This window comes from Sturnus vulgaris, chromosome 12 (genome assembly GCF_052056855.1).
Source record: "Sturnus vulgaris isolate bStuVul1 chromosome 12, bStuVul1.hap1, whole genome shotgun sequence".
In the NCBI taxonomy this organism is placed as follows: domain Eukaryota; kingdom Metazoa; phylum Chordata; class Aves; order Passeriformes; family Sturnidae; genus Sturnus; species Sturnus vulgaris.
The window spans coordinates 17,927,575-17,941,985 of record NC_142254.1 but is presented as its reverse complement, the minus strand read 5'-3'; the positions used below and the strand labels follow the sequence as shown (position 1 = coordinate 17,941,985).

At 39.0% G+C, this 14,411-nt stretch overlaps 1 protein-coding gene across 2 annotated transcripts in view; it reads right to left on the bottom strand.

Annotated features, from left to right (window-relative positions):
* CDH13 (cadherin 13) overlaps positions 1 to 14,411 on the bottom strand; it is a 429,361-nt gene that overhangs the window by 118,214 nt on the left and 296,736 nt on the right. For both annotated transcript variants that reach the window (XM_014874444.2, XM_014874443.2), the window contains exon 7: positions 11,096 to 11,274. In XM_014874444.2, the coding sequence (XP_014729930.1) occupies positions 11,096 to 11,274 (179 nt within the window). The remainder of the gene's footprint in view (positions 1 to 11,095; positions 11,275 to 14,411) is intronic.

The following is a 14,411-nucleotide window of genomic DNA, read 5'->3' as shown; positions in this document are numbered from 1 at the left end:
AAAAAAAAAAAAGTGTGATAAACCTAAATTGAACTGAAGCAGCATATCTAATTTTTACAGTCTAGTTACTGCTACTATCAAATATTCATTTCTCCCAACAAGCAGGTAACTATGGCAACAAACACACCATATCTGTATGAAAAGGTGCCAAGAAACAAAAAAAAAAAGTGAAAATCTTTACATTTATCTTAGGTTTTTTTAGCATTCTTTAGAATTACCAGCAGAACTATCAACTATTTAAAATATCTGCAAAGATTAATTCAGTAAAATATTAAGAGGACACTGAACAACACAATGGGAGGGATCCCATTCCTCTCTGAAAACTGCAATCAAAAGTAATTTCCAATTAAAATACTTTCTGACAAGAAGGAGAAAATTAATTTAAATTTTAGCTCTAGGACGAAAGGAGAACGAGCAACGTCATGTTTCATTTTCTTCAGCCTGTCACTTCAATTCTCTTTTGAGGAGGACTTATTTTCAGATGATATAATTACAATCCTGAAACGGCAGTTTTAAATATACAAGACAGATGTTTATTAAGTTGAAATATGTTTGGGATAAAATTTATTATTTCCCTCTGCTGTGGAAGCAAAGGCTGGATTCTGGGCCTTTTTTCTGTCGCAGTTCCTTAAAGCTGGAATATTTCCATGGTTCTTAATGGAATTATTTCCCATTTCAAAGACTGGAAGTCTCCCTGCCATGGCACTACCACACATCTGACCTGCAGGGTGAGTGCTGCCTGGCCTAAACCTACTTTTAATGTTTATGCAGGGCAACATCCCAATATAAATATTATAAAGAAAAATTAAGTGGAAAAAATATTCAATTCTTATGCTGAAACCATCTCATCTGGGGCAGGTAGTGGTCCAGGATTCTTAAAGTCATTAAATGAGCAGTGTCAGGCAAAATCATCTGAAGATATCAGATGTTGTTTGCCAAAGAAGAAAAGTCACCATTCATAAATACTGCTCCCTGCATCATCAGCCTACACGGGAGAATTCATATTTCAGTATTTTAGATGCAGGTATCTGTTTGGGGATGGTGGGATAATGCAGCACAAACTTAAAGTGTTTACAAATTACTCTTCTGAGTGAACAATATCTTCCCTTAAAAGTGATTTATCTCTGGTCTCCTGGGAGTCAGCTCATACCTGTTCTGCAGGGAGAATGATGCTTTATGGATTTCCTCTCAAGGAAATAAAGTTTGCTTCAGGAAAAAAGAAAAAAAAAAAAAGAAAAAAAAAGGAAAATAAAAGCCACAGCACAAGACTGATCAAATTAAAGATGTCACAAGCAAACTGTAAAAAGCAATCAGCAAAACTGAGTTAGGGGCACAGAGAGCAGCACTGTGATCACTGCCAGGGGATCAGGGATCCTCCAGCAAGGGAATTCAATCACCTGGGGAACTCTGAAAAATCAAACCAGCACAGGAAGAGCCAGGCTGGACCCTCTGTGCTAAAGGGAACTTTGTGCCTACACTAATCCACCACAAAATTGAATATCTTCATTTATGCCTTGGATTTGGAGCTTCTGAAGGGCTTAGATGCACATCATATGGGTGTAATGGGCAACTTTTCCAAGTAAAAACAGACTCAGGCAGCCGCTGTCTTGCTAGGATGTTCCAGCTGTATTTGAATTAAGACTTCAATTTTTGAGATTTGTTTGATACGCAAAAATTAAAAATAATCAGGCAAAAAGTTCTGTGAATATTTTACAGGTGGAACACCGGTGGATTCTCAAGTAAAGGAGGAGAGGAGAATTTGATTAACGTGATTCATTATATTTATTCACATCCTGCCTTCTCAAATTACCTTTTAATTGATACACTGAGTATAGAAACAAAAACCTAAAAATTAATGTTATCCATGTCGACTAAGAGGGGTTTTATTTTAACCTTGAATAGAGTTTTGTAAAACTCAACAGTACAGACAGAAAACTAAAAGTTGAACACACATTTAATTAATATTATTGTAATTAGATACTCCAGCACAAAAGAGAGTTAAATTTGGGTAGAATTTGGAGAGAAAGAAATTTCCCAATTGATGGCATTAAGATACAATCTCCTACAAACCAGCATGTTTTAAATGATTTTTGCTACATCCATTCTAAAAATAGAAAGTAATAAGAAAACAGGAAAGATAAAAGAAAGTAAAAACAAAATGAGAAAGATGTGTCTTGTCTGATGACAGTTGGGGAATCAAAAATAAAGTCCCATTGGTGCTAGAGGAATTATCCCAAAATAACACACCGGGAAATTGGAATTATCCTAGCAGAACTAAAAATAACCACCTACATATTTGAAAATACTCTTTTCATGTTAAAAAAAATATTAAAAAATCAGATGAAGCAGCTCTGGGGTAACTCTTATTGAGTCCCAAGTACTGCAAGCTGCAACTCCACCAAACTAAGCAGTTATTCCTATAGTGACTTGGAAGTAATTCCATTTATTTTCAGTGCTAACTCTACTTGATTCGTGCTGGTTGTAAACTGATCACTTCCAGATGTTTTTCTTTCTACTCTCTTCAGCACTGAGCATTCTGAAAGTATTGATACTTGTGTTAAAAAGTCAGTCTTTGAAGATAAAATATCCAAAAGTTTTGTTTCTAAGCATTAACTCTGCTACCTCCATACTGCTTCCATAGCAGGAAGTTCATCTTGTCCAGGCAGCAAAAACTGTTTGGAAATGGGGAAGTTTCAGGAAAAAGATGGGATTAATCAATAGTGATGCATTTCTACCTTTTGGTATTCCTTTGGTACCTTTTTCCTATTCCTTGGCTCCAAGCAAAGGCTGAAAAACATCGCCAGTGAGAATATTTCAGATTTTTTTTTACCTTTTGGCACCTCTTAGTCTACATGGATTACATAAGAGAAAACTAAAAATTAATGTTATCACCCACTTCTCTCCCTGAACTGAAACCACTGCCCCAAAGATCTACAAAATGCATGGTGTGTCCCCAGTCTGTAACTTCTAAGTTTTACTATCTTCAGTCCTAGATCAGCTTTGAAGATCATCCTGCTCTTAGTTCTAGCAGAACATGTGCCAGCATTTAGCAATTAACCTTCTCCTCGTCAAAATTTGCAGTTGGAGGCTTTTTTAATTCTAAGTCCACCACTTCTTTTCCCCTCTTACACAGCCATTTGTCACAGTGGGATTTTCACATCTCAACATCCACCAAGCTAATATTCCTCTCTTTTTTTTTTTTTTAATAAACTCTCACCAAAAAAAAAAAGAAAAAAAAAAGACATTTATCTTCTCAACCTCTATTCAAAATATGTGGGCAGCTGATACCATGTTTTGTGTCACTCTTTGTAAATGCCTTGAAGATGATATTTTTTAAAATCTCTCTGCAATACATCAGTGTCAGAGAAACTCGGGATGTTTGGATGAGTGACATTTCTAGAGGATGAGCAAACTATCTGCCATAGGAGGTAGTGATACCCAAACTCCTAACCCAAAACATCAGAGGGAGAATATCAATATTTCTTAATGTAGCAACAGTGAGCTGCAGGTTTGAAAAATCATATTCATAAAAAATAAAATCATATCATCTTGTGGGAAATGTGGAAATTTTCCAGGAAGCAAATGATGAGAATTAGAATAATGGTTGGAGCCATCAATAGCTCAGAATCCCCTGAGTCCAAAACACATTTGGGGAATGAAGAGCCAGCAGCTCACCTAAGAAATAAATCCAAGATCCTAATGAAGAATCAGGAATGCTCCTTCTTCCCTCCTTGTCAGAGGGAAACACAGACAAAGCAAGAAAAAGATTCCTTTGTGAGTTATCTTGGGATTCCTTGGAGAGGAAGGAAATGTCCTTGCCTTTGAGTGGCAATTTATCCCAGCTGCAGGCTCCAGGTTAAAATGTTTGAGAAGGACACGCAGCAATTATCCCAGATTGTAATGGATGAAACCATAAAGGAGTTCCTACACGTGGATGGTGGCCAGCAGAGCTGCAGGAGGGTTGTGATGACCAGAGGATTGTACCTGCAAAGTTCTTTCCAACAAACCAGAGTTCAGGACTGCAGCAGACACAGAGGGGCCAAGGAGGGGGCTTGGGGGCATCTCCAGGGGGTTTGGCTGATCCAGTGGAAAAGGTAAATGCAAACCACAGAGTCCAAGCAGCAGCTTCTGCAGGGAGCTGTTCATTCACAGAGACAAAATGTGTTTGCTCATCCAAGGGCTGCCCTTTTCCCAGAGCTGGGATCCTCACACGTTGTGTTGGCAAGAAAAGCCACGCAGTGATTTTTCTGCCTCTGCTCTGGGTACTGCATTCCCTGCCCAGGAGGGGACAGGAATGTCGTGCTGGAGTGGCTCCCTGATGTGATATGCTCATTCCTCATGGATTTTTACAGGAAAGAAACTCTGCTCCTATTATTGTCAGATAATTTTCTTTCTTTTTAATTTTTTTTTTAAATCAGACTATCAAGCTACATGTTGACTTAAATGTCAATTCTGCTACTACATCTACAAACAGATCAGATTCTTGTTTAAATGAACATACATATTCTCCCATGTTCTCTCAATAGGATCTTTTCCTCTTTGTAACCTGAATCATACTACTCATATTTTGACATATTATTTTTACTTTTATTTCTCCTTTGCACAGCTTCTTTCAAGATTCAAGAACAGGTTAAAAAGCTCTCTCATCAAAAACATAATAGGAATCAAACTAAGAATTACTGGTAAACTAAGATTTTTTTCTCACTGCAGGCATTTAAGCCCAAATACTGAAAAATTCATCATAAAAATAACTTTAAATATAATTTTACATCTCACTAAGATGCACTTTCAATCTCTGTATCCACTTTTTTATAAGTAACATTATAATTGGAAGATTTTCTTTCTTCCCATTTCTACTCTTTCAGATATTATGGGCTATGGAGTATTCCCTGCAAAGAGACCAAAGGCCCAAGAGTTTTCCTCAGACTCAAGACCCTCTGCTGCTTATGTTTACAAGCATCAGAAACCAGAATGTAAGAAATGCATAAACCAAGGGGAAATGGTGAATACCTTATTTATCTTGTATTTTAAGCAGAAAGAAATATGAGCTATTGCTATATCTGTTACTAAAACCCCTCAAACCATAGAAACTGAGGTACAACTCTGGAATTTTACCATACTGCAAAATAAGTTAAAGGTGTGCAAGTGGGAATTCTGTCAGAGAAGACAAGACAAAATGATACAATTATTCCAACTCAGAGCTGATATGCTCCAAGGTATATGTTTTCCCACAATTGCTGTAAATATGAATATTTTAGAGGTTAATACGAAGATCAAATGTGGAATGCATTTGCTGAAAAGATTAATATCTTTTCATTAAAAATGAGAGTGCACTGTTGGTTCAGCATTTGCATTTAGATCGAGTAGGTAATAAGTATATTGACTGCTTAAGACACCTAGCTCCAAAACGGAAAACATGAATAAAAAGGGTGGTGTCCACATGCAGAAGTGGACGAGATTTTTTCTATTTTCCACTGCTAGCCCTTCAGAGAAGTTAAGCCCTTTGAACCCAACTGCTGTGATTTACTCATGCCAGCAGAGCTGGTTCATGCTGTAAAGAACATTTCTGCCCCTGCAGAATTCAGTGTGCTGCTGAATATGGATTGAGGGTTGCTGTTGACTTGAAAAATTACCATGCACTGTACAGCCATGCATCACTCAGAGCCAGCAGAGGCACTGGCTGGGTGTCAGACTCTGCTGTTTGCTGGAGGGGTGGTTTAAATCCCTTCAGAGCCTTTGGTTAAGAGGGAGGTTCAGCCAACTTTTTGTAGAGTCATAAAATAGGGTTGGGACCTCTGGACATCGTCCAGTCCAAGCCCCTGCCAAGGCAGGAATGTTGTTCCATTCAACAGGAGAAGTGTCCAGGTGGGGCTGGGACATCCCCAGAGGAGACTCCACATCCTCCCTGGGCAGCTGCTCCAGTGCTCTGCTCCCTCCAGGGAAAATTCTTCCTCATGTTGGAGTGGAATTTGCTGTGGTTTAGTTTATGGCCATTGCTGCTCGTCCTGCAGCTGAACACCACCAAAAAAAAGAGTCTGGGACCATTCTTTTGGCACCCACCTTGGAAGGATTTGTAGGGATTGATGGGATCCCCTCTCAGCCTTCCCTTCTCCAGAGTAACCAGGCCCAGCTCCTGCAGTCTCCCCTCATCAGGGGGAGGCTCCAGACCCCAAACCATCCTTCTGTTGTGGGCAGATCACACAAACACGAGCACTGTGGGCTGATGGAACTCCAGGTTTCTCACAGTTTATGGCAAAAGGCTTTCAGCTCAATTTCCCAAGTCATAAAGAGAGGAAAAAGTATTTATGATTCAAACCATGGCAGATTGATGCACTATGCTTGGTTCAGATGATCACAGAACACAGCAGCTGCTTCTGAGCTTGTGGAAGCCCACCAGTGTCAGCCCCACTGCAGAACACACATCTCACTGCCCCCAGTCTAGCCCAGGGTCTCTCACAAGCACAGAACCCTTGAAATGGTTTCCTCGAGGTGTTTAAAAACACCAGCACACAGATCAGCATGCAGCAGACAGCTCAAACCATTTGTTAACTTGAACTCAAATTAAGCACAGCAGCTTCTATCAAAAGCAAAAGCAGGTTACTTCTCAAACTGTGAGAAGTAAATATTTCACTTGAGCAACTGTGGTGACAGCTTTCTTTTAGTACTTTAGTCTTGAAGTTTATACAAATCACTGTTACTTTCCTATAGAGCAGGGGAGTCTGTAACACTGCAAAACAGCATTGTGGGCAAGCACAAAACCCAATTCCTGACCCATTAAGGAAATTTCAGAGTTGATTCTACAAGACCACAAGGGTTTCTTCACTTATGCACATGAGGAACATTATTTTCCTTGCACTGCAGGGAAGTGTCACTTTGAACTGGAGTCTCCATCCCTGAAATTTAGGACATTTCCTCAAGGTTTCTTTCTGGCTTCTTCCCCTCCCCCTGTTTTTCTTGTTTTTTTACTCTCTTTCCCTGTTGTGCTCTATTTTGTGTCATTTAGACCATATACTTTGATGGAGGGCATCCTTCTCCTCTGAATTTATGAATCAAAATGTATTCTCCAACGGATACCTGGAGGTATAATTTGCCCCCTAACACTCTTCAATCTTTATTACTGACACATTCAAGGATGCCTAACTCCCACAAGAAAAAAAAAACAACAAAAAAAACCCCACATTAATCTTCAAAAATGTGTCCTTACCTGCCTTCTGAAAATGAAAATGGATGTTCTTTGAGAAATTACCTGAGTTTTGCTTTAAACCCCCAGGATCATACACTTTTGGAAACAATTTTGAATCTAAAAAACTTATAAATAAAAATCTGCTGGTGTATAAATACAAATCCTGCACTGTGCTGTTTCCTTGGAGGCAGGAAGCATTCCCTCATTCCTGCTGGATGGAATCTGGGGGGTTCCTGCACCCCCTCTTTGTGCAGGCAGAACAGAGGGAATTTATGGAGGTGATGCTCCATGATGGAAACAGCTCCAAAGCAACTCCATCACCCATCCCTGCCCATCAAACACCCAGGCAATTACTAACAGGAGCACCCCTATCTCCAAAGTCCCCATTTAGCAACAGGCTTAATAAATAAGAGCCATAGAAAAAGAAATTTTGAAGACTTGTAGGAATTTTTTAAAAATTTCTTCACTTTGAGCTGATCCTGCATAGCTTAGATGCACAGATGGAGTTGACCAGAAAAAAGTTAATTCTTTCCTTTCTCCATTTAAATTTTGTTTTAAAAGTATCTACTCAGAAATAACTTTTTGTTTCCTGATGATGCTTTAGAAATAAAAATATTCCTTCATTTTCATCTCTCAATATTATTGGCATAAACGTTTACTAATGCATACTAAGATTCTACTACATATGCCATTGGATTTAAAAACTGAGCTCTCCAGATGTCCAAATTTTATTTAATTTTATTGTAAGTACCTCTATTTTGATTCTTTGCTCTGGAATGAGAATTTTTAGGCTATGCCATTGCTCCATTTCTGAAAATGCTGAAGCATGGAGAAACAATATGGACTATCCAGTATGGGCAAATCCTGCCAGATGTTTTCTATGTCTACATCTCAGTGCCTCCCACTGGGCAAAACCTCCAGTCTCCTGTTCCCTCTGATGCACAGACATGAAATAAATCATACTTAAAATAAAAAAAAAAAGACCAAAACCCCTCCTCAAACAATTTATATTCAGCTAATTTGCCTTAAATGCAATGAAGAGTTTCTCAAAAGCATCAAGACCAAGCAGTAGTAAATGTTACAGAGAGATAGAAAATAGGAGTAATTTTAGTTAGTGTTTTAGCATGCTTCAAAAGAGTTCATCTAAGCCTCTGGTGCATATACACATTAATGATGAAAAATGTTTTTCTCCATGTCCATCCTAGAGAATTTTTTACCTTAATTCAGCTTCTTAATTGGTGTCTAGGGCTGCTACCTTTTATAGAGCACACCTACAATCACAGGCAGTTGTTAAACCAGTTAAAGGTTTAAATAAAACCTAGAGAAGCTGTAGGTTTTTACTGGAAATCATCAATAATCAGACTCCCCAGGACCAGTTTTAGCAGTGTCTGGACTGTGGAATTGCCCAGCACAATCTCACTTTCCCTTCACTCCTTATACAAAGGCTGTGTATCTTCATGAGCTACACCTGCAAATGCTGCTGCCTCAAATCCCAGTCATCAGCTGAGCTGCTCCCAACACCCGTTCTCTTTTCCAAGCAGGGGAAAACCTGGTGGAAGGGTTTGCTGCTTCCTCTGCGTGTCTATTATAGCACACTGTCCTCTGAGATGCCAAGAAAAGCAAGATAAGAATCGCTGAGATAAAACCATTCCTGTCTCACAAATTGTCCCTCACGAGGATTTTGTCCTCCCTCTCCCGGTTGTGTCCTCTGGTGTTTCACACCTTCTAGCAAGGCTTGCAGGGGAAAGAACATTTCTTCCTCCCGTGTTTCTACAACACATTTCATGTGAGACTGTGACAAGGAGCCAAAACATTTAGGATTTACACGAGTTCCCAGTAATCAGGCATTAATACCAGCAGTTATCCTGCGGAGGAATGGCACAGGGTACTCCCTGCAGCCTGAGACCTTTCCAGAAAAGCATTCATTCAAGCCTGGTGATGTGCAGACCCCTTATCCCACAAGCAGGAATCCAGTCAGACATTTCCCCCTCCTGAGCTACTCCACATTTCCTCCTCCATTTCTGTCCCCACCTCACACAGACAATTTTTTATAATAATTCAATTTCACGAGCCAAACAGAAATACAACAGAGTTACATAAATAACATCAATATTAAATTGGTACCCAGATTTTTTTTTCAGAAGAAAATCATTAGGCAGCTTGTCTCTAAAAGCTTCAATTATGGTTAAAAATAGAAGTTTTACATCTTTGACCATGAATGGCAACCCCACAGATCTGAAGAAGGAGATCTGACCACCATTTTCTACTCAAGACATAAACAGGAAAGGGGAGAAGATGCTGAACCCACAAAGATGACAGATAGCACAGAGCATCTCGTGGAAAAACAGAAAATATCCTTTTTCTCAAGCCTTTCCTCTGACAAGACAATGTGAGACTGGATTTTAATTGCAGATAATAATTAATTGTACTGTTAAAATTGTGCACAGCCCTAAATTTTGGCTTGCAAACCACTCAGATTTGGAATAAAAATTACTCTGGAATTTCAACAGATTGCAGCTTGTCATGTTACCTTCAAAGTAAAGGTATGGAATTGATTATTATTAAAAATCATGAGGAATTCTGCTTTCAGGATGTACTACCCAGCCATAACACCCATTCAACTGAGGCCAGGTTTCTTGCATGGAGACAGCATCATTATTTCATGAATCACCAGTGACCTTTGGAAGGCACTGGGAAAAGCAGCCATATTCATTCCCTTCCATTGATTTTCTAATTTTGAGTAAATTGGTTTAATCTGGGGAATGGTTATCTATGAGGAATAAAAATACCTAAAACTGTCTTTAGAAAACAGTAAAAAGCTTTTAAACTGAAACAATGAAATTTGGAAGGGAAACTTGAAGGAAGAAAAGGTGGTGACTTTATAAACCTCAACTTGGACACCATTCTGTGGCCAGCCACCCTAATATGAATAAAATTAGAATCTCTTTAAATTTGAAAACACAGACCTACAGGCCCAAACCTTAGTTTCACTGCACTATGTGCCTGGTATCTGTGCCTGATTTACCCATGAAATGCTTGCTGTTGGAAAAGCCTGTAGAAAAAACTACCCACCTAGAAAGGGAAGTGTATGGGCAGCATTTTCATCAGGTAAAATGAAAAATAGTGAATATTGGGAATATTGGACAGTTCTGAGTCTAATCAACTTAGAAGACAAGCTCAGTGACTCAGCACACACCTGAAACAACCTGCAAGAACAGAATTTGGATGTGTCTATGAATCTAAGAGCACTCAGGGCTACTTCATCAAATGAAATTGTGATTTATAGAGTAACTTTTTGGTGCCAAGATTTTATATATTCTGGTATCTAAACCCTTAGATTAACAGATTGCCTCTACTGTATTATCTTCTGAACATTCAGTGATCATACCTAAGTTTTCTTTGCCATCAATTTATGCTCTCATCATGTCAATGACCTGTTATAAACACAGATTTTCGCACTATGGCAATTCACCTAAAGCCCCCTGAGGATTACCTGTTCCTTTCCTACCCCATTTTGTATTTTCTTTTTTGGCTATGGGATACCAATTCATTAAATCCGCTCCTAAAAATATTCTTGGAAAGATATAGAGCACTAACCTAATAATCTCAGGGTGAGCTACATGCACAATTAACTCTAAGTTGAATTCCACCTAAACCTAAGATCTTCTGTCTCACCACACAACATTAAGTGTCTTGCACAAAAATTTTGAACTGCTAGATTTATAAATACTGATCAGAGCTTAGAACTTCTTAGGTTCAAGTAAAAAATAAGCAAAACTCTTAAAAGACTCCCCAGAAACGAGCACCTGAATCCGCACACGGCAGCACCCAGAACCTCTGCTCACACCCCAGAAGGGGATTGGAGGCACAGCCATACAAAGGCGAGATGGAGAAAGGAAAGTTCTCGCTCACCTCCCGGTCCAGCAGCGCAGGGGACACCACGGTGACGATGTCTCCCTTCTCGGGGTCGATGTAGAACATGTTTGGGGAGGGTTTGGTGGGGGTCTGTCTCAGGATGTTGTAGCGCAGCAGAGCGTTGTCCGTGCTGGCGTCGTCGGCGTCGAACGCTGCCATGCGCATCACCGTGGTCCCTGGGGAAAGGGGCACACACAGCAGGCACTGAGCAAAAAAATCCCTCTCAGACCTCTCCAACTGGGCTGCCTGTGCCCGGGACAGCCAATCTGCGAACACCTCATCAACACCACACCTGATATTTGGGTTGTGCTTTGTCGGGATTATCTTTGCTTGTTACTCAGCCCTAACACAAATTCCCTGTATCTCTGCGCTTTGAAGCCATCCATAATAATTTCGTTTCACTAAATTAACTACATGTGTTTCTCTTCCACTTTAAATTCTGCAGGCAGAAAGTCCACAGGTGGCTACAATGAAAATAATACTGAAATAACAAGGAGGTCTCTATTTGCATGGTAAAGTGTTGCAGCTCAAAATGTACTGGCTGTAATTTCTGTCAATAAGAAATGTTGTAATTATTAAAGCCTACATTGTTCTAATTTCAATTTGTACAGATTTATGATCTTATTTTATGAACATCAACAAGCTCCAATCTCTATTGCCCCACTGTCCTTGCCGTGCAGAAGGTTTCTGTGACAGGAAATTCCCTGAGCACAGAGTTGTGCTGCAGAGGTAAATGTAGCTCCCTGCACAGATTCCTAAATGCTGTGCGGAGGCAAAACCTCACTCTGCTTCTTTATCACAGTTCATAGAGAGAGGACTGAGCTGCTGCCAGTCCCATGCTTAGGAGAGGAGCACATCCTGCATCCCTGGATCAAGGATTTTCCTCTCCTCAAGGCAGGCAGCCCAAAGGCTGACACAGCCTGCAAAATTCTGTCAGCATTTTATCAGCTTTGTACTACTTTACAAAGTAGTACAAAGCTGATAAAACCTTGAGAAACAAAGAAAGGGTACGATGAGATACCTGGGCTGAACTGTGAGATGCTCACCCTTAGACCTAAGTGATTTCTTCATCTTACTGTAAATGTAAGCATTAGTTTGAAAAGCAATCTAACTAAACAATGTATGATCACAGTGAGATTAAATGTTTCTGGTAATATTGAGCTGAAGACAGAATGAAATTCTACCAAATGACAAAAAAAGCCACGATCAAATCAAGAAATTAATTTCAATAGTGAATCAACAATAAGTAACAGATTAATGTGAGATATTAGCAAACTGTAAAGTAAGGAGTCTAAGAAGGGATCCAGTCTCGGACCTAAAAATCCCAACTGAAGCAATTTACCAGATTCTGTGATCTGCACCATTTCCACTGGAGTAACTTTCCACTGACACCATTATCTCATGTGTGAATCAGAGTGTCAGAGTGAGCCATAATTCTTTGTTACACATTAATTCCTCTGTGGGAACTCACCCTTTCTTTTCCCCACAGACTGGACAAGTATTATTTTAAACTATCATGATCAACACATTTGAAAGACAGCATTTTCATTTTTCATAGATCTGTAAGACCATGGGATCTGTTTTCATTATTCACAGATACTTCTGTGGAAAAATGACTATGAGAGGGTAAACCTGATACAGACAAGACCTAAGACATTAGCCTGAAAGTGCCTCAATAATAGAAATACGTATCATTCATGTACAGTGAGTTTATTTTTGTTCTGAAGGTCTTGGATTTAAAAAATCAAATAAAAATGAAATATTGTGGTAAAAATAAAAACAAACTCAGTCTCATTTATAGACTGATATAACAACTGCCTCTTCACTGTTAAACAAACTCAGCTGGCTTGTTTAGATACATATCTTCTTTTATTTTCTTCTCTTGTTGTAGTTCTCAGAGTACAAAGCGTTGCCTCTTCTTGTAGTGACCTTGAATATAAGCTCTCAAAGGTTTTATTTCATTGCCACTTCAGGCAGAGTTACCCCCTTGAGAAAAATAACAGAGACCTGACAGCATGTTGGTTTTATTCAGCCGTGATTAAAGGTCAGGCAGCTCAAAAAGAAGCTTACCACTGGATGCCATGCCATGTTTTCCAGTGTTACAAGATGATCCCAGCCCTGATATTTTCAGCTACTTTGTGTGAGACTGATCCAGAAAAAAAGAGAGAAAAGAACTGCTTTTTTTTTTTTTTTTTTTTAGAAGAATTAAGATTCACCCTCTTTTTACAAGTACGGCACAATGCGCTGTTTTTAGAACTTTATCACATTTTTGAGAATTTTTTTTTTTATATCAGTGTTAGATAACATATTTCACAAGGGTCTCCCAGTCACAAGGTTTTAGTGAAATAAATAAAGACTAAGGCAAGTCTTCAAGGAATGATAAAGAGTGCTCAAGTTTATGTGAAATTAAATGGGTTTCAGTACACAATGGTTTCCTGAAGAATGCACTTTAATAAAATGCCATACTCAAGTACAGTAGAAAACATTTGGAATCAATACAAGGTTGCTATTATTATTAATCTATTAGATGAGTTGATGTTCAGCAGAGATTTAGAAACTGATTGCAATATATATTCAAGTAGAAATCCTATTTATAAAGTTGTCCTACTGGAATATTTCTGATGATAAAACAGTGGAAGGCACATGTAAATTTTAAGATCTGATGTAAATCCCCTAATCTCTCATTACTCTGGCATAGAACTGGTTTAACACAATGGCTGAATCTGATTCTGATTTGCCAGCTGCAGTTCTTTAACCTTTCAACTCACTAGACATTATCTTGTTCCCTGCAATCATTCCTTTGGTGCATACAGATAAGAATTCCAGCAACTCAGATGAGCAGAATTTTGCATTCATTTTGCACAGAGATGCCAGCTCCAGGAGGAAAGCTGGAGTGAATTAGATACATCTTTTTTTCTGTGCTTCTTCTCTCAAAAGTTTTGTGGTATTGTTTTCTGGTTACCAGCAAAGTAGTATTTAAATCTAATTCTAAAGTTATTCTATTCTCAAAAGTTCTCATTATGTATAAAAATGCACATAAAATGTGGGGCTGTCTTTAGTACAGATTGTGTCTAGTTTTGGTTTGGGAACCAGTACAGAAAACTGCACCCCTACATGCTTCATATTTGTGGCTGATGCCTCAAAAATCACAAGAGCTTTAATCCAGCAGTTAAAACACACACCTGGAACCCACTGGAGAAGACATTTCCAGGGAAGAAATTCCCTATCCTCATTGAGGTGTCCATAGAGAGAACACAAATGACAAATTGGGATTGGACCACCACAAAGGATAATGTTTATATAGAGATTTCCT